At 41.7% G+C, this 20,574-nt stretch overlaps 1 protein-coding gene across 12 annotated transcripts in view; it reads right to left on the reverse strand.

Annotated features, from left to right (window-relative positions):
* Positions 1-20,574, reverse strand: part of DGKI (diacylglycerol kinase iota) — a 507,839-nt gene that overhangs the window by 327,610 nt on the left and 159,655 nt on the right. For all 12 annotated transcript variants that reach the window (XR_007920530.3, XM_051849035.3, XM_051849034.3 and 9 more), the window contains exon 2: positions 2,248-2,356. Coding sequence is in view for 11 of the 12 variants with exons in the window: in XM_051849035.3 (XP_051704995.3) it covers positions 2,248-2,356 (109 nt within the window). In the remaining variant the exon portion in view is untranslated. The remainder of the gene's footprint in view (positions 1-2,247; positions 2,357-20,574) is intronic.

Genomic DNA, 20,574 nt, shown 5'->3' on the forward strand with positions numbered 1-20,574 from the left:
CACACGATTGTCCTAGAGTAGAGGATTGGTCGTGGCTGGGCCTCTGTTTGCTAACATCACTATTAGCCCACACTGTTTTGTTTTTCAGAGTCACAGCTCAGAACTCTTTATTGCCTCAGAACTCTACATAAGCCCTCCTTCAGAGTGTCCTCAGAAAAAGCTTTCCCGGTTTCCCGCATTGTTCATTACAAAGCATGTCCTGCCGTGCCGTGGCTTCAACAGACTGCCATGTCAGGGTGCCCACAGTCAAAGAGGAGGGCCAGGAGGGAAGAATGCAAGCCCCTGAGGCACAAAGCCAGCCTCGGGTCCTATTTGTTCTTTCCCTGCTTTGGTATCGCAGCCTCCCACCTCTAGCCAAAAATACCATTTTGATGAAATATTAGAGTACAGACCTCTCTACAGGAAGCAGAAATAACACCTTCTAGCCAAGCACTGGCTAAAGCAGGACGTTTCCTGTTCAGAGCACTTTCTGGTAACTATTTCCAGCATCAAAAGGGGATGGAGCGTCCTTCCTCACCCTCGGGGGACGCCCTCTGTAACCTCTTATTCCAGGCGTTGCCAGCCCATATTCTCACTGTTGACTTCTTCTCTACCCACTGGAGTCTAAGCTCCTGTAATCCAGAATCCCCAGGAACCAACACAGTCCCAGCACAAAGCAGGGACTCAACACATGTTGAACAGATTAATGAGTTCACCAACTACTTTATTTTCTGAATAAATGCGTATGCAAGCTGCACAGTTTATAAAGAAGTTTGCCACTTACTATCACAGTTAACCCTAACAACATTTGTGAAGTCCCCTTGAGGTAGTGCCACAATTATTCCCTCTACAGATTGGGACGCAGAGACAGAATTTACTGAACTATCCCTCATTAGACTCTCATCTCCAATAGAGTCCTACTGCAGGGGACAACAGGATTACTTGGAACATTATAAATATTAAACTAACTTTTGAGGGTCCTACATTCATAACATGCTGTCATCATTGGTCCATGCCTGTTCCTCTTCAATTCAGCTTACACGTTTCTCCACACATTTGATTTAACAGTGCACACAGTATAAATATGCTCTATATGATAAGTGGAGAGTTCATTCAGTACTTTCCTGGAACAAAGTGAAACTCTGAGAAGGTAATATTCTTCCTGAACACCAATTCAGCGTGCTCAGGTGATACCTGATCATGCTCAGAGTAATCATACCTCCATCAGGGACGATGCTGCATTTAAATTACATCCAGTCTGTGCCAGGCTTCACAAATGCAGGCAGCATTTACATGGGTGTGCCCAGAATGTAAAATAAGAATGTTAATAAGTGTGTGCTGGGAGGAGAGGAAACAATGTTACAACAAAAGGACATTAAATCCTGCCATATGCGTTAAAAGCAAAACAAATCAAAGTATTCCTCTTCTCACCCCACCTTGTCATTCTCTTCCCTATGCAGGGAAAAGAATGTGGTTTATCCACTCTGCTCAAAGCTAACTAGAAATGCTAGACAAGGCTCATCGCCAGAACAGGCTGTCAGCAATTCAAAGCGGCCATCGTCTGCTGTGGTTGCTTCAGGAGGGGACCAAGCCAGTCAGTGCACAGTTAGGGATATCTTTGACCATGAACTTCATTCCTTGAAGATGCTCAACAAATGTGTTCTAACTGACTTAAGAATTTCAGACTGCAGTCTTTACACAAAGTTAATAGTTTCATTAGTGTATTTTGGTTACAGTGTTAATACCAGCTGATGTACTCAGCTCACTGATGCAAGTCCCATATGTCTTTGGCTGGGAGGGAGAAGTATAACCAATGGGACATGAAATGCCAGAAAGGCAAAGTGAGGTCATCCTCTGTCAAAAAAAAAAAAATATATGGCAGTTTGAGCTGTGGAAATCAAACTTAGATTCCATAATGTTGTCAAAGATAAGCAACACTCTCTACTCATTGCCAACTTGGCAGAAACCAACAAAGCATGTGTGCAAGGGACTTTTTATCTCACAGCTGCAAAGCCAGGCAACAGTGTTGCAAATGATTCATGAAGTTTTTATTTTAGGCTTGAACACATCTGACTTCATATTAAAGGAGCTATGGTCTTCCTGGGAGCCTGAAAACGGAGGAGCCAAAGCTTAGCTATCTGAAGACTGACTCAAGATCAATATTGAAAATAACGAAGTAAGTCTCGCTTATAGCTATAGGGATCCTGAGAATGAGAGAAGCAAAACACGCAACTGATACGACATAGAAATGAAAAAGCTGACACCTACGCTCCAGTCCAGAGTCGCTCTGGGCTCCTTTGCTGGACCATTTGCCACAGGAAGGCTGAGGGGATGTGCAGGAGCCAGGTGCTGGAGTCCTGCCCGGGAGATTGCTTTCCTGCAGCAAGAAGAAAAACACAAAGAAAAACATCAGAATCTGTTCAGAGCTCAAAATTTCCTGTGGAGTACAAACAATGCCTGAGTCAGCCTTCCATGTCTAGAAATTTTACTAATGTATTGGGATATACTGCTCTAAAGGAAGAGGGTGGCAGGTCCCAAAGACAGGGAAATCAGGAAAATATCAGTCAGGACCAGAAATTAAAATGCAAGCCCCTGTTTGGGGTAGAGGGAAGGCACGGAGGTCTTTACATTTGTGGAAAAAGACTAGGGTTTGGACTTTAGGAATATTTGGATAATTTTCAAGTAGCCAGAGACCAAAGTGGGGGGCAAGAAAATGAGGTTCATGAGGTCTCTTATGGAAACCCCTTCATTTCCCAGCAAGGCATGCTCTGAATGGTTAGAGCTCAAAGTTCACTCTCACCCCTTTCTCCTCTAGAGAACATCCTTTACCCTAGCAAAGGACTGTCTACCTGAGCTTGGGGTTCTAAATGGGAGAAGACTGGTGTGCACCTGCTAAGAAATTGTTCATGTGAAAAGACCAAGGCCTACATTAAAAAAAAAAAAAAGCCAAACACACCTGTCAGATCATAGGTTTGTCAGGTGAGACTGAACAGAATTCAAGTCAGAAAGAGGGGAATGGAATAGGAGAGGATGAGAAAACCATGCCTGACCTTGTCTGCAAAGATAAGAATTAAGAGATTTTTTTTTGCAAAGCAAATAGTATTGCTGTTATGTAAAAGGAAGGGATAGGCAAGAGCATCGTGGTGAGAATACGAGCAGCATGAAAAAGGAAGAATGCTGGGATCACCTAGGGAGATGTGGGATACTGTCAGGAATAACAGAATTTCAATTTCTGAGCAGCCATCAAAAATGTCAGACAAGGGTCTCAAGCTTAATCATGAGTGCTGATTTGTAGGTTACCTGTGGCTCCCAGGAAGGGAGGGGGGCTTTCCCTCTCTAGTAGCATCTAAGTGTGGTCTGAGAAGCACCTGAATTAGAATCAGGTGGGTCTTGTGATGCTCCAACTCTGAGTTCTGAGCCATTGGAAGGCAGAGACACAGGAATCTGCACTCACATAGCTCCCAAAGTGCTAAAGTCTTCACATTTGGCTCTTTGGGAGCAAATATGCTTGGACAGGTGTAAGACAATAACTTATCAATGTCCATTAAAGGGGAGCTCTGAGAAAACACCAGAGATTTTATTATTGATTGGACTTCTAACTGGGTCTCTACAAGTTGCCTCATGTGACCTGAACATTGCAGTAAGAATTTGCCATCTCTGAGACTTGGGCCTTCAGACATATCAGAGCCCTCAGGAGGCCTGGATCCTCAGACTGTTTCACCCATTTCTCCGTGCAGAGGAATGAAGTCACCAACAGTGAATCTAGCAAGATCTATGGTGAATCGCATCACAATTGCGCCACTGAAGAAAAAGTCACTTGCCCTGGGCAGCGAATTGTATAAAAGCAGAAATTAAAACCTCATTGAACCCAAAAGGGCAGGTGCTCTGTGTCCTGTTCATCAGCCTCTGCAAACTCCATCCAGAAATGGAATTTATAATGTTGGGCGAGATACACAGTAGCCCCCAAAACCTGGGGAAAGACAGAATTATAATCCAGTAAAAAATCCAGAATTGTACAAGCATGAATCAATCATCAAGCAGTCAGAGAACTCAGTAGGTGCCCAGCCTTCTTTTTTCCCTGTTTCGGTCCCTTCTATCCCTACCCAGGAAGTCCCATAAACAGTAGATAGGTCTTCAGTAGTTGGACAAGATCACATCAAACTTGCCAGTAGCCTACTTTCAAAAGCTCCCACTGGGCAGCAGGAATGTACTTGTTTTATATAATTCCCCAGACAGTCATCACAAGTATGGATGCCTTTAATGAAGCCAGTCTGATGACACAATATTCTCTTTCCTCACTTTCATCAAGGCAAATTATTAACATCCATTTTGGCCCCTCCCCCAAATTGTATTCCATATTCTTGAGCAGTGAGAATAGTGTAAGATTCTTCCATGGGTTTCCATCTAAGTTGAGGAAATTTAGCATTTCTCATTAGGATTTTCTTGGGCTTGGAAGGGCTTTGTATGGTGACCCCAAGCAATCGTTTTCACCATAAGAAAACTAGATCTCTGTGGAGCCAGACTCTACAGCTCCCACCTTGGATTTCATAACAGTCAACCCAAGCTAAATTTAAACGTTCTACAAAAATACCAAACAGTGCCTAAGCACAAAGATTCAGAACAGCTACAGAATACCTAAATCTCTGGTGAACAAAAAAAAAAAAAAAAAAAAAAAAAAAAGAACCACAAATCTTTCATCTTTTCATGAACTGTCCCAGAGAATTGGGATTAGAAGAAGAGAAGAAATAAACAAAGGTCTAGTATCAGGCAGCAGTTCAAACTATGGGACAAATGAGATCAACTATCACAGCTTGTAGACTCTGACCACCAATTCCATGGGGCAAATGGCTCAAATAATCAGATTAGGATGCAAGGGATGTCTAGGAGAGCAATGTAGCTATAAAAGACATGCAAATATTTAACCCTGGATGAAATCACAGTCGAGTCACACACTTTGCTAGTTTGTGGACAGAAACAAGTAAGGGTTTTCGCTGATCACTTATTCTTCATTGTGAGTGCGAATTAAAGACTGACTACACTTAGCATTCATTAAGGTAGGGACTTAAGTAAGAAACATTTAAATGGATGCAAGTTTGTAACTGTAATCGGGAATCACAAAAAAAAAAAAAAAAAACAATATGGAGGTACTCCCAACATGTAGGAAAATGAAATGAAAAGAGAGATCTATTTTGGTTTTAAAAATTTTGAAGTCCATGCATATATTTTTTATAATATGCATTTTCATGAACTTTTTGATGGCTCCTCATATATGTATAAGAAAAGGAACAGGAAACAAATATTAGGTGCTGTACAGAGAAGGGAAGTAATTTCTGGTTACAGCTTTTCACTGTTCTCCGTATGCAAGAAAATCCCCTTTTCCAATAAACCATACATGGACAGACATCTTCTGCCAAAGTAAGAAAGTAATTTAGTTATATCTCAGACCTCAAATAAAATTAGTGTAAGTTATTTTTCTATTTGAAGTCATTTTGGTTGTGGAAGATGACATTTAAGAGTCTGTCAGAGAGGCCAAACATCATGGTATGGCAGGTACTCTCACTCAGCCTGTGATGTTGGCATCCCATATAGGCACCAGTTCGAGTCCTGGCTGCTCCACTTCGGATCCAGCTCTCTGCTATTGGCCTGGGAAGGTAACAAAAGATGGCCCAAGTGCTTGGACCTCTGCTACCCTGGAAGAAGCTCCCGGATCTTGGCTTTAGCCAGGCCCAGCGCTGGCCATTGTGACCATCTGGGGAGTAAATCAGTGCAGAGAAGATCTCTTTGATGCTGTGTCTCTCCCTCTATCTGCAACTATGATTTTCAAATAAAATAAATGTTTTGAAAGAGAGAGAGAGACTGGTAGAACTTGGTGTGTGGCTGAAGAGGACTTGGGAGGGGGGAGTAGTTTTATGCAGCAATTTGCTCCAATTAAAAAAAAAAATCACTGGCACTTCAATTTATTCTTTCCTCCTATTCAGAATCCTCCCAAGCTCACAGTCAGCAAAACTGTGAAATGTCAATGACTGTTTCTACTATTCCCACAACAACACTTGGTAGGGAACGACCAGGATCACAAAAACATCTTGGAAAAGAACTGTGATGTTAGCTGTGAAATAGATACAAACAGAAAATATTCTATAATTTAGTTTCAAGGGCACAAAGTCAGAGTTAAGGTCGATTAGCTGACATGAACGACTTCTAACATATTTAAAGTATAAAAGCCATCATACATTTTAAATAGCATTCTATTATGTGGCTTACTTCATTCAATAAGACTATAAACTCCTAAAGGACAGGGCTCAATTCATAGACTAATCTTATTACACCATAGCCGACGGATAGACACAGCATATATTCAGTAAATGCTTTCTGAGTTAATGAATGAACTTCACCAAGAAGCTAGGCAAAAAACAGCTTGGTGATTAGATCAAGGGCTGAAAGATCTGATTAGGATGATTTGAGTTATATCCCAGGCCTTCCATTTCAGTGATACTCTTTGCTGAGAGGGACAGAAATCCTTCGAAGCAGCTCTCTAATGACAAATGCAAATGAGATAGAATCCAGTGTTAAGAAGTGAAGGAAACATCAAAGCGGCTTTGTGGAATCAACACAGAAATGGAATCCTATTGCTACAACTCTTGCAAATGGCATGTGGTAGTGTTAATATTATCACAACACACTAATCAGGGGAAATGGGGCATTTATGCTACCTATTTAATAACTTAGGAGAAAAACATGCAAATAGGCGGCTGTGTAGCCAGAAAGCTCTCTGAAGATCCATTTTGCAAATGTTTCCCCATTCACTCTGTTGCCCCATGGCCTTCAGGCTTATGCGGGCCCGTATTCAGTCCATCCTCATCTTGCCCGTTTCCTTTTCTGTTGGAACCTAAATGCTACTTCATGTTACATATGAACCCAAATTCTTTTTGGTGATTTCCATGTATACCAACATTTTCAGCAATGCAATTATTATTGAAATAAAGGTCACATTTAGTTTCCCAAGAGGAAGTCATTCAAAAAAATTACTTTTGATATTGAATCTTTAACATTATATGCCCAGGGGCCAGCGCTGTGGCACAGCAGATAAAGCCATTGCCTGTAGTGCAGGTATCCCATATGGACACCAGTTCAAGTCTAAGCTGCTCCACTTCCGATTCAGTTCTCTGCTGTGGCCTGAGAAATCATTAGAAGATGGGAGACCCAAAAGAAGCTCCCGGCTCCTGGCTTCAGATCGACCCAGTGCCAGCCGTTGCAGCCATTTGGGGAATGAACCAGTGGATGGAAGACCTCTCTCTCTCTCTCTCTCTCTCTAACTCTGCCTCTCAAATAAATGAATCTTTTTTTTTTTTTTTTAAATATGCCGGGATTCTGGATTACCCTTCCTTTGTTTCTTTCCCAATGCATCTCCAGCAGTGGCACTCAGCTTTTGCCCAGTGGAGTTTGAAAATCAGCACATTTAAAAGCTTTGCTGATATCTGCAATGTGTATCCTAGACCAAGATCCCCTGTTTCACACAGAAATGCAACCAGCTGACTACTTCATTATGTCTGCTATTGTGACTCAACCTTGACAATGCAAATTAATCATTCATTCAACAATGTATTTATTGTTTATTTTAAAACACTGTTTGAGATGTGTGTGATAGATGAATGAATAAAACAGGCACAAATCACTGGTTTTGTAATTTTGTTTTTTGACAGGCAGAGTTAGACAGTGAGAGAGAGAGAGACAGAGAGAAAGCTCTTCCTTCCATTGGTCCACCCACAAATGGCCGCTACAGCCAGCACACTGCACTGATCCGAAGCCAGGAGCCAGGTGCTTCCTCCCGGTCTCCCATGTGGGTGCAGGGCCCAAGGACCTGGGCCATCTTCCACTGCACTCCCAGGCCACTGCAGAGAGCTGGACTGGAAGAGCAGCATCCGGAACAGAATCCGGTGCCCCAACTGGGACTAGAACCCAGGGTGCCGGCGCTGCAGGCGGAGGATTAGCCTAGCGAGCCGTAGCGCCGGCCAGTTTTATAAATCTTACATTCTATGAGAAACACGTTCTGTCAGACACTGAATCTTTTTTTTTTTTTCAGTTTTATTTATTTGAAAGGCCAAGTGAAAGATAAAGAAGGGGAGAGACAGAGAGAGAGAAAATTTTCCATCTACTGGCTCCACTCTACAAATGCCCAGAACAGCTAGGGCTGGGTCAGGTCAAAGTCAGGTGCCAGGAACTCCATCCAATCCTCCCACGTGGGGGCAGGGACTAAAGAACTTGGGCCACCATCTGCTGCTTTCTGAAGCACATTAGTGGGAAGCTGGAATGGAAATGTAGTTTCTGGGACTCAATGCAGCACTCTGTTATGGAATGTGTACACCCCAAGTCACAGCTTAACACAGTGTGACACAATGCCTACCCAGACCCTGAATCACTTCACACATCTTGCATATCCCTCACAACATGGATAGGTGCCTTTATTACCCATACTTTATAATAAATTATAAAAAATTTTAAAAATTATAGCTACATGTCCAACATTACTTACACAGGAATGGGCCCAAACCAGGCACCTAATTCCAGAGTAGATAATTATATAATCCCCCGCTTCATGAAATGCTGACAGCACACACATGCATAGCAAATGAGACATAATATACAATTAGCCTCTTACCTGCTAATATCTAATTGTCTTAATTATGAATGTCTTATGAATGTTTTGTTTCCACAAGAAAGCAAGCTTTTACTAAGAAAGCAACAAGCCAGGTAGTCCTTAGAGTACAGAGTCAAGGACACACCTTACCTTGTGTGGTCAACTTTCTTGACCTCTTTTGGCCTCAGTTTCCATATATTCAAAATAAAACCCTAGTGCCCACCGCACAGAGCAGTAGGGGGAATGAAACAAGCATATGCAGAACGCTTGGCTCACAGAAGATACAGTCAACTACTGCTGCCATTAGTGTTAGCAGACACATCATTGGCTCCCACAGCATCCAGCCAAAGCCACGTATATGGTAAATCACGGAATAACTATGTGCTTTTTGATTGTTCTCAAATCTTCTAAGTTCCCTAGCAACTTCCATTCATTCATTAAACATGTGAGAAGCCTCTGCTCCAGGTCAGGCTGTTCCAAGGGGTTCAAACAGAAAAGTCTTCTGGTCATAAAACAATGCCACGGTTGACAGATGAATCACTCCTCGCCCCCAGCTGGCCTATCTTCCTCACAGAAAATTAGAAGGCACTACACTCTCCCCTCAGACACATTTACGAACATATTAAAGATAAACACCAAACCCAAATGCCATTGGAATTATTTTACCTCATTCAAGTAAATGAATGCAGTCTGAAAAATGCTTCTTTGTTTAATCTGTAAAAATGGACTGGTTGCCGAATGCCCCTGAGAACTTATGAACTCATCTGTTAACAGGATTCATTTCCCAAATATAATTCATCCATAACCACATCCACAGAGCCAACCTAGAATTGGCTTGGAGTGAGATGTGGCAATAAACTTCATTTTAAAACCAGGTGAGATTTCTCAACTAAACATCTCTCAGAACTTAATGACAATCTGTTCCCTAAGCTATCATTTGAGGGAAAATGTCATCCTTGGGAGTGGCAAGGAAGTAATCCTACTGGTACAGGCTGAAATGTGTCCCCCCAAAACTCATAGGTTGAAGTCTCCACCCCAGGACCTCAGAACGTGACCTTATGGGAGATAAAGTCCTTACAGATGTAATAAGCAAAATGAAGCCATTCGAATGGGACCCTGAACCAGCACTAGCACCTGCATAAAGATGCAGACAGCATAGAGAGAGAAAGCCATGCAAAGATGAAGGCAAGCCCAGGGCTGGCAACCAACCACCAGCAGCCAGGGAAAGAAGTGGAGCGGGTTCTCCCCACAGCTCCCAGGAACTCACCCTGCTGAGTGACTGGCAGCCTCCAGAACTGTGAGACAATACATTTCTAGGTTTAAGCCACTCAGTGTGTGGTGTGGGATTTTGTTATGGGAGCCCTGCCAAACACACCAAAACTATCCCCAGACTTAGCAGGATAGGGCTTGATAACTTCAGAATGTTGACTTCCCCTTGCCAGCTGCCCTCATGAAACTCTGGGCGCCTTCCTAACACAATGCTGAGCTTCAGAACCCATTAATGCTTAGAGACACCTTCTCTAGAGAACCGCCGCTGAAAACACCATTCTCACACAGACAGAGTGAGCATCTGACGGAAGTTTACTTACTGCAGTAATAAAGTAACCAGCAGAGAGGAAACATGCAAATTCAACATGTGTCTAACAAATTGGAACTTCTAATAGGAAAGGAATATCTAATTACAAACTTAACTGTAAGAGTAATTTACTTTCCTCAGGTAAATAAGATCTTAACCTCTGTGGCATTAACTTCTCTTTAAGCCCATAAAATCATAATGTATCAGCTTTTCACAGGTTAACTTCTAACCTTACAGGAATATAAACTGTCAACACCATCAGATTTGAATTAATAATCAAATATACAGAGACAAAAAATTACAATACCTAGGAGTTTCAAATGAGAATCAGTCACTAACTAACATGGTTCTGTTTTTATTGGAGTAGGTTAATTAGCATATACTTTAATAAAATAACATTTAAAAAGTTAAAAATAACCATTTTCCTTTATCCAAACTTGATTCAATCAATTAGTTAAAATTCCGTGTGCAGATTTTTATATATATGGAATACGCTAGGATACCTCTTGAAATAAGTTACTGTACTCTAAAGAGTGACAATAACAATGTATTAGGCAGCTAGGATGCCATAGGCATTCTTTCAACCACCATCCCTTAGGTCAGAAAGACTTGGGAGTTTTCAAGAACTTACTGGAAAAGGCTGGTTGGGGAAGGAAGCAGCATCAGCAAAGTGAGAGGCGGAGCTGTAATGTAGCTGCAACAAAAGCCTAAGTTGACCTCACAAGAAATTCTGGGGTGACAATGGCCCTTCAGAAAAATCCCAGTTTCAGATAAAGGGGAAAGACTTCGAACCTCCACATCAACCAGTCTTCAGGCATGGCAGCCCCCCAGGAGAACAGAACCATAAGTGACCTGGAGACAATACCTGGGAAGGAAGTTAGAGGAGGAACATCAGCAGTTAACACCTCCGGCACCTGACCAGATAAGGACAGTACGCAATCCTGAAGAAGGCATGTGGGCAGCAACACTCAGCACGCTTCTCACACTCAAGACAGACGCCGAAAATGGATCACCTTCTCATGCCCATTTTACAACGTGACAACTGACCTTAGAAAGTTTAAAGTTTAAGTAGATTATAAAAGCTAATTTGTGATAAAGCAAATATTGGAGATTTTATATCTGTCTCCAAAGAGTCCTTTACTCTTCATTCCCTCTGAGAGGGAGAGGGAGAGAGAGAAGAGACAAAAGGCCATACACAGGGGAGAGAGAGAAGAATCTATAATAAGTACAAGGCCAGTGCATGCAATGGATTGAAATGACCAGTGAAGTGCTCCCTGGGTCCATTCGAGCTGCTGTAACAAAAATACCAGAATTCATGCAGCTTATAAACAATAGAAATGTACTTCTCACAGCGGAGGAACCTGAGAAGTCCAAGATCAAGGCACCAGCAGATTTGGAGCCTGCTGAGGGCCACTTCCTGGGTCGCAGAAGGTGTCTTTTCACTGAACCTGCACATGGAGGGAGAGGCCAACAATCTCCCTCGGCCCCGTTTATAAGGAGACTAACTGCACTCATGAGGGCTCCACACTCACGGTGTAATCCCCCAAAGACCTCCTCTCCTAATGCCATCACTTTGGGGATTAGAATTCTAACAAATGACAAGGGTGGGGGGTGCTACGGCACAGTGGGTTAAGCCACTTCCTGCAGTGCTGGCATCCCATGTGGGCGCCAGTTCTAAACCCGGCTGCTCCAATTCCTATCCAGCTCTCTGCTATGGCCTGGGAAAGCAATAGAGGATGGCCCAAGTCATTGGGCCCCTGCACCCGCGTGGGAGACCCGGAGGAAGCTCCTGGCTCCTGGCTTCAGATCGGCACAGCTCCGGCCCTTCCGGCTAATTGGGTAGTAAACCAGCGGATGGAAGACTCTCTCTCTGCCTCTCCTTCTCTCTCTGTGTAATTCTGACTTTCAAATAAATAAATAAATCTTTAAAAAATGACACAGAGAACAGAGGGAGACATGCATACACATTCAGACCCCAACAGATGCCCTGGCATGAGTAAATGAGGAACATTTTAAGGACATAGGCCAACATCTGGCTGGAAGCTGTCGTACGCTACAATGAAAGTGGCTCTTTTGTCTCCTCCTGAGTATTTCCCACCTGCATTTTTATCTTCAGAGAAGTCTGCTGCTTGCCTTGAAGGCAGTGAGGTTTTTATGAATGTGGAAATTGAAAATGGGACTGAATTTTACATCTAGGTCAATGAATGCAAAATAGACTTTGCTTACTAAGATAGAAAGATAATCCAGAATTGAACAAATTTAGGAAAAGCATTAGCCTGGGAACAGAAATAACCTTAAGAACATAAGCCCTGTGGGACTCCATAGACATTTTAGGGGAAAGGATTAAGATTCACAGGGCTGTTCCCAGTAAAACTATCAGCAGGAAAACTGTATTTTTAGAATCCCCTTCCCATTTTCATGCTCACATGTTGGTCCCTAGCCTTTTCAATTTCCCATCGCTATGGCACGTATGCTATTACAACCACAATCCTGCTTAACTGATGCTATTACTGAATAGACAACCCAACGCAATTTTGTCAACAGAAAGCAATTTGGAGTATGTCCCTCATAAGGACATCTGCAATGTCAAAGGGGACTCATGAAAATGTAAACACCTAAACAGCCTAAAGATATTGAGCCAAATGACACTCCAAGTACTTCAAATAACTTTCCTAAGCAACATCTAGAATATCATAAGTGTATAGGTTTGTGCTTAGAGTCAGAGACTTACTAACTTTGAGGCTGGCATAATGGCCAGGTTGGCACAGAAACCACAGAGCACACTCATACAACAAGAGGAGAATACCTGCTTGTGTCCATGAGAAAAAGGTAATGGCAGAAAACATAATTCACTCCAGATGACCCGGATGAAGTCAAATAAGTAAAGAAATAAATTAAATGTAGAATTAGGGAACAACCCATGCCCTGGTCTTAAGATTTCCAAGACAGCTGAAACCAAGAGTATGTGGTACTGGAGAAAAATGATGTTAAGATACCTGGAAACTGGATAGCAGGTGAATAACTGATTTGCTGCAATATATTACTTAGCCTTTTGTTACTGTAAAAAAAAATCTAAGGCAGACTAAAGAAAAGAGTTTTATTTTGGCCCATACATATGGAGGTGCACATGACGAATGTACTCTGGCTGGTACAGTCTCAAGGCAGTCCTGGGCTTCACACGGCAAAGGATAAGGAATGCATGGTGCATGTCTGGCTATCTGGTCTCCTTTTTTAAAAAACCACCAAGACTAAATAATGGAGGCTCCACACTAATGGTCTCATCTAATCCTAATCACTTCCCAAAGGCCCTGATTCCAAACACCACAATAAGAGAAAGTTTCCATCTTCTTAATACCTCACAATGACAATTAAATTACAACACATGAAGCCTTGGGGAACACTCAAAAACTATGTCCAAACCACAGTAGTGCAGTGAAACAGAATAAATATAAAATCAATTTAAATTTCAGCCCTCTCTTTGACAGAAAAAAAAAACTTGCCAATGTCTTCTCACATTTCTTGATTTTTCAAATATTTTAAGAATATATGCAATTCTACCAAATTTTCTCTGATATCAATTGATCTGTTTTAAACAAAACTTCATGAGGTATGCAAAGGAACAAGAAAATATAACCATATACAGGAAAGAAGCAATCAACAGACCTGTCTCTGAGGGTGATCACACATTTAAAAAATTGAGTTAATTGTATTAAAAATGTTTAAGAAGCTTAAAGAAATCTTGTCTAAAGAACTAAAGGATACTAAGAGAATGATATTTTACCAAGTATAGAATAGCAAAAAGAGCAAGAAAATAGTTTAAGGAACCAAACAGAAATTCTAGCATTGAAAGTGCCATAAATGAGGTAAAAATTCACTAATGTTGATTGACAGCAGATATAACTGGTAGTTGAAAGAATCAGTGATCTTGAAGAAAGCACAATTAAAACTGAAATCAGTATTAAAATTGTCCTGGGGCCAGGGCTGTGGTACAATGGGTTAAAGCCAGCCTGCAGCACCGGCATCCCATATGGTTGCTGGTTGGAGTTCTGGCTGTTCCATTTCCAATCCAGCTCCCTGCTATTAAGCCTGGGAAAGCAGCAGAGGCTGGCCCAAGTGATCAGGCCCCTGCATGCATGTGGCAGACCTGGAAGAAGCTCCTGGCTCCTGGCTTCGGATTGGTCCAGCTCTGGCCACTTCAGCCAACTGGGCAGTGAACCAGTGAATGGAAGACCTCTCTCTCTCTCTCTCTCTCTCTCTCCCTCTACCTCTACCTCTCTGTTACTCTTTCTTTCAAATAAATAAAATAAATCTTTTAAAAATTAAAATTATCTTGGAAACAGAAATAAAAAAATAATAAAGTAAAAGGAACAGATTTTCAAACATCTATAGGACCCTATAAAGCATCTCAACATATTCACAATAGTTATCTCAGATGATTAAGAGAGAGAGAGAGAGGCAGGCGGAAAAATATTTGAATATACAATCTTCTTTTAAAAAGCTATACTTTCATGAAGCTTAACAAACAAAAAGTCAGATAAACTCAAAGAGCTCCATACCTAGAAATATAGTCAAATTGTCAGAAGTCAAAGTTGAAAGCAGCCAGCAGAATCATCATGTTCAAGGGATTCTCCATAAAACTAAAAGCTGATTTCTGATCAGAAAACACAGAAACTAAAGGAAAGCAGTGGGATGACATACTAACCATGCTGAAAGAAGATAACTGTTAACCAAGAATTGTAATCCAACACAACTATCCATCAAAAATGAAGAGGAGCAGCATATAACCTAATGGTTAAGAAATCGTTTAAGGTTTCCAAAGCCCACATCAGCAGAATACTAGGGTTCAATCCCTGGCCCCAGTTCCTGACTCCAGCTTCCTGACAATGCAAGCCTTGGGAAACAAGGTGATAGCTCAAGTAATTGGGTGTCTGTCACCCATGTGGGAGACCTGGATTTAGTTCCTGACTCTCAGCATCAGCCTTGGTCCAGCCCCAGCCAGTGTGGAGACTTGCAGAGTGAATTAGTCAATGGGAGCTCGCTCTCTCTCTCTCTCTCTCTCTCAATCTCCATCCCTTCCCCCCACCTTTTCCTTCTCTTGCTTCCCCATTTTTTTTAGTGAAGAAATAACTTCTACATGGACATTGCACAAAACATGGATTTATAAAGAGGTCCAATAAGCTTAGAGAAAATGCTTAGTAATTTAGACATCAGGAAAACATACAATATAAATACACAATGAAATTTGATTTCATGTCACCAGAAACAAAAAGACAGGGAACACCAAATATTGGCAAGAATGTGAAACAACTAGAATCCTCATACATTATTGATAGAAGTGTAAAATGATGAATTACTTTGAAAACTTTGGCCATTTCTAATATAATTTAACATAAAATATGGAATATGATCCATTAATTTCGCTCTCAGATGTTTTATAAAAGAAACAAAAACTTGTTCATGGGCCGGCGCCGCGGCTCACTAGGCTAATCCTCCGCCTAGCGGCGCCGGCACACCGGGTTCTAGTCCCGGTTGTGGCGCCGGATTCTGTCCCGGTTGCCCCTCTTCCAGGCCAGCTCTCTGCTGTGGCCCGGGAGTGCAGTGGAGGATGGCCCAGGTGCTTGGGCCCTGCACCCCATGGGAGACCAGGAAAAGCACCTGGCTCCTGGCTCCTGGCTTCGGATCAGCGTGGTGCGCCGGCCGCAGCGCGCCAGCCGCGGCGGCCATTGGAGGGTGAACCAACGGCAAAGGAAGACCTTTCTCTCTGTCTCTCTCTCTCTCACTGTCCACTCTGCCTGTCAAAAAAAAAAATAAAAAAAAAAAAACTTGTTCATGAATAGTTTATTTACATTAGCAAATAAAAAAGGAAACAGCTTACATGCTCAACCAAGAAGGATGAATTAAAGAAATCCTGGTTTATTCACCCAATGAAATACTACTCAGGAACAAGAAAAGAATGCACTAAAGATATTTTCAACAACATGGGCATATCTCAGGAGCATTGTTCTGAATAAAAGAGATGAGCCATAAGGCCATAATGTATATTTGTACATAAATTTCCAGAACATGCTAAAACTAGCCTACTGTGGTAGAAATCAGAACCATGGATGTTGGGTGGAGGGGTAAGAACCGATTGGGAAGGAACATAAACTAACTCTCTGGGGTGATGTTCCCTGTCTTCAGAGAGCTGTGGGTTATAGAGCTGTAGGTACTTGTCAAAACTCATGAACTTGTATTCAAATGTACCTCAATAAAAAACTATGAAGAGGCCGGCTCTGCAGCTCACTAGGCTAATCCTCCGCCTGCGGCGCTGGCACACCGGGTTCTAGTCCCTGTTGGGGTGCTGGATTCTGTCCTGGTTGCTGCTCTTCCAGTCCAGCTCTCTGCTGTGGCCCGGGCGTGCAGTGGAGGATGGCCCAGGTCCTTGGGCCCTGCACCCGCATGGGAGACCAGGAGGAAGCACCTGGCTCCTGGCTTCGGATCAGTGCAGCGCGCCAGCTCAATGCACTGGCCATAGTGGCCACTTGGGGGGTGAACCAACGGAAAAAGGAAGACCTTTCTCTCTGTCTCTCTCTCTCACTATCCACTCTGCCTGTCAAAAAAAATGTGCATGTCTGAGCTATAAAATACAGTTTGCATAATTAAAAAAAAAACTATGAAGACAAAAAAAGAATAAGAATGTCAATTTCTGGAAAAAAGTAAAGTTTTAAAGTAGTAGCTATTTTTATTAAGCAATATGGTAAGTACCCACGAATATACTTCATTACTTACTTCTCTGATAATCAATGCAATCAGGAAATAGAATGTGATTCAACAAAGACATATTCCGAGGGAGGGTCAGAAGCAAATAAGAAGTTTATGAACACCCTGGCTTATGAGCCCAAGTCACAATCACGTTGAAATCCAACTAACTCTCTAGCAAATATTTATTACACTCCTATTATGCACCAGGTATGTTATTCCATTAAAATGCAGACCAAGGCTAATTCTAATAGAACCACAGTACAGAGCAGTAAACAATCAGTAATATTTATGTTTGTTAAAGACCTTCCATCATATTGCCAGGATCAAGGGTCGTCTATGACACAACCTTCATTGTAGGACCTTTTTAACCAAAAGTACAAACCACTGGCTCTCTTCCTTGCTGTAAGTCTTTAACAGATTTCTCTTTCTTTGTTCTCTAAATACATTAGAATAGCTACACAGATGAAATGCCATGAAGGCCACCAAGAGGAAATGTGACGTTTGGCAGCTAGTTACTGTTCAATGCCCAGTCTCACACCACAGTATTTACCATGAAGAGAAAATCAGAGACTGGCTGGTATACTGAAGTGCCAAAATACCCTTATTTTAAACAATTTTCACCTAGGAACCAGTCCTAGATTATTTCCCTTTCAAAGACAATTATTATAGTAGTTTAACAGTTTCATTACAAATGAGAAAGAGCTACATTTTCAACAGCTATTTCCCCATTTATGCTACATGAAATCCCTATTTCCTAAGAGGTCATGACTCTCCCAACAGTCTCATTTGATTGCTACTGTTCAATCCTATCATTTTACTCTTGCTCATTTCATTCTCATTTCTGATTTGAAAATAGCCTCACCTCCCTGAGACCTGTGGCATAAGACATTTTGAGTTGAGTCTGCTTACCGTGTGTACCTCTCCATTCACCATATCCTGATTCCTCCAGTGTTGAGGAGGATGGAGGAGAAGGGTAGAGAAAATCTCAACTGATTGGATGAGGTTGGTAGCAGCACTGTCCTTGGCCAGCCACAAGGGCAAGTAGAGCTGTCTCCGACTGGTAAAAGCCTCAATACGTTCCACTGACCACACAGCTTCTCCAGGGTAGACCACGCTGTCGAAGAACTTGTCATATCTCCCAGCTGATCCTAGGATGGTAGCATCATGCTACACTCTTCTAATCCAGGGATTTTTGTGGGGTTTTTTTTTTTTTGCCTCTAATTCAGCCAAAATTGTAAAACTAACAAAACTGATGTTACATTTCTTAAATTTCCATAACCTGAGATCAACTGCAAGTATAGAATCAAGTTTCAAACTTTATGGGAACAAGAACTTGAGGTAATCCTAATTTGCGCCCCATTTCTGTCTGGCAGTCTCACACCAAATTGTCTCTGCACAGTTTTCCTCTGTTAGATAGCCAGGTGGCTAAGTCCACTTGTTAGGCCTTGTCCTAAAGGGAGCTGAGATGACTGTAATGCCTACTTATAGACACTCACAACATGCATGACTGTTGTCTGTCCTCTCCCTGGCCTCTAGTGGTAGACAGAGAGTGAAGGGATTAATTAAATTTCTTCACTAACATTATACTCCAAATAAAGCAACGTCTTTTCTCTCATTCTCCCCCTGTATTAATTTACAGATTAAGTTATAGGAGTAGAAGTGAAGGCTTTGATGGAACAGTTTTCTGATAGCCCTTCCAACAGTGTCTGGCCTTACACAGCAGCTCTCTAAACTTAGAACATTAAATACTTAGTGTGTCTTCAGTTTTTAGCTTTCACACTTGGCTATAATTTCAATTACCAGGAAAAGAATCACTCTATAAGTATACTTAGCAAAAATAAAATAGGTTTTAGAATCAGATTTCTGGGTATTCAATTTTTTTTTATTCAGTGATTACTATATTCCAGTTTCAAACAATGTATTGGTTGTGCAGAAGTAAACAAAACCCTCACAATGCCTCTTCTGGTTGACTTTATGATCCCAGGAAAGAAAACAGACAGCAGATCAGTAAATAAGCACAGAGATTATTGCTAGTAGATAAGACTTCTACAAAGGGAACAATGAAATTGGTTGATAGAGAATGGGAATTACGTTGATTAGGGCAGGAACCATGAGGAAGCAACAGAAATGGGATTTAAAGTAACCTGGAGTGGAATCTCATCTCTTTTATTATGAAATGTGTGATCCTTGTGCTACTTACTGTCTCTTAACTTCAATTTCTTCATCTGTAAAACAGGAAAAATAACTTATATCACATGGTTGTTGGGGAGATCCAATTAGAGAAGATTAAAGCCATGTTTTTCTTGTTCCTTTCCTAGAACATAGGCAAGGCTTTGAAGAGGGCATCCGCTATCATTAAATAGAAGACCAGTATTGTAAGTGCAGAGTGGACTGGACCAAAAACCAGATTCAACACTTTTTGACTGTATGACTCCACCTGAGTCACTGTGCACTCCGAATCTTCTTTCCCTCAGCTGTAAAGAGAGACAACAATATCTGACAGGGACTATGAGACCATAAAGATTTTGTATAAGAAAAAATATTTCTCTGTACAGCTCTGGTGTACTTGATATGATAAGATAATGAACACACACACTTCGGCAGAGGTGGATTTGTCATAAAACTAATGAAGCTTAAGTTGTAAGGTCTCTCATTTTTATAGGCCACTGTGAGTACTGAGGTCACAGAATTTTGTGTGTGGGAAGGAGAGAAAGGAGGCACCAAGAAGCAAACATTTCTGGTACGCTGTCTGAAGAGACCTGACAAAAAGGGACTGAGTCTCTGACTCTACTTGTCTTAAACACTACAAGAAAGAAAGTCTGTCTTGAATATTATCTCTAAGTGACAGAAGAAAAAAATATCCTGCAAAATATTTGACTATGTGCTAGTCTTTACTTAGGTTTGTCCCCTAGGTTTTCCAAAAGACTTTAACCCAACTGTTTAGTATAAAGTAGTTATGGATGGATAAATTTCCCTGAGTGTGTAAGAAGCAAATACAAATCTTCCCCAGAAAAGCCAGTTTTCAACCTAGGTCTCAAAGATTCCCCAACACACACCAGGACCAAAGATCACAAACACAGAAGAATAAAAAAGAAACAGTGAATGCAAGCCAGCAAAACTCTATTAAGAAAAATTATCATGAAGAGAATGCTTAATGACTTCACAGGAACGAAAGATGAGGTTAAGGGTCTGGCATATAAAAGATGGAGTTAAGGAGGCACAGTAGGTTAAGTCACTGCCTGTGATGCTGGAATCCCTTATGGGCCCCTGGAAGTCCTAGATGCTCCACTTCCAATCCAGCTCTCTGCTAATGTACCTGGGAAAGCAGCAGCTGATGATCCAAATACCCAGGCCCCTGTACCCATGTGGAAGACCCAGAAGAAGCTCCTGGATACTGGCTTCTGCTTGGCCCAGCCCAGGCCACTGCAGCCATTTGGGCAGTAAACCAACATATGGAAGATCTCTCTCTCTCTCTCTCTCTCTCTCTCTCTCTCTCTCTCTCTCTCCCTCTCTCTACTAGTACTACTACTGCTACTAGTACTACTACTACTTCTTTCTGTAAATCTGCCTTTCAAATAAATAAGTAAATCTTTTTATAAAGAAGATCAAAACCATAACAAGAGACTATAAATAAATACAGCTA

This window comes from Oryctolagus cuniculus, chromosome 3, assembly GCF_051225735.1.
Source record: "Oryctolagus cuniculus isolate XC-2025 breed Fujian yellow rabbit chromosome 3, ASM5122573v1, whole genome shotgun sequence".
NCBI classification, from domain to species: domain Eukaryota; kingdom Metazoa; phylum Chordata; class Mammalia; order Lagomorpha; family Leporidae; genus Oryctolagus; species Oryctolagus cuniculus.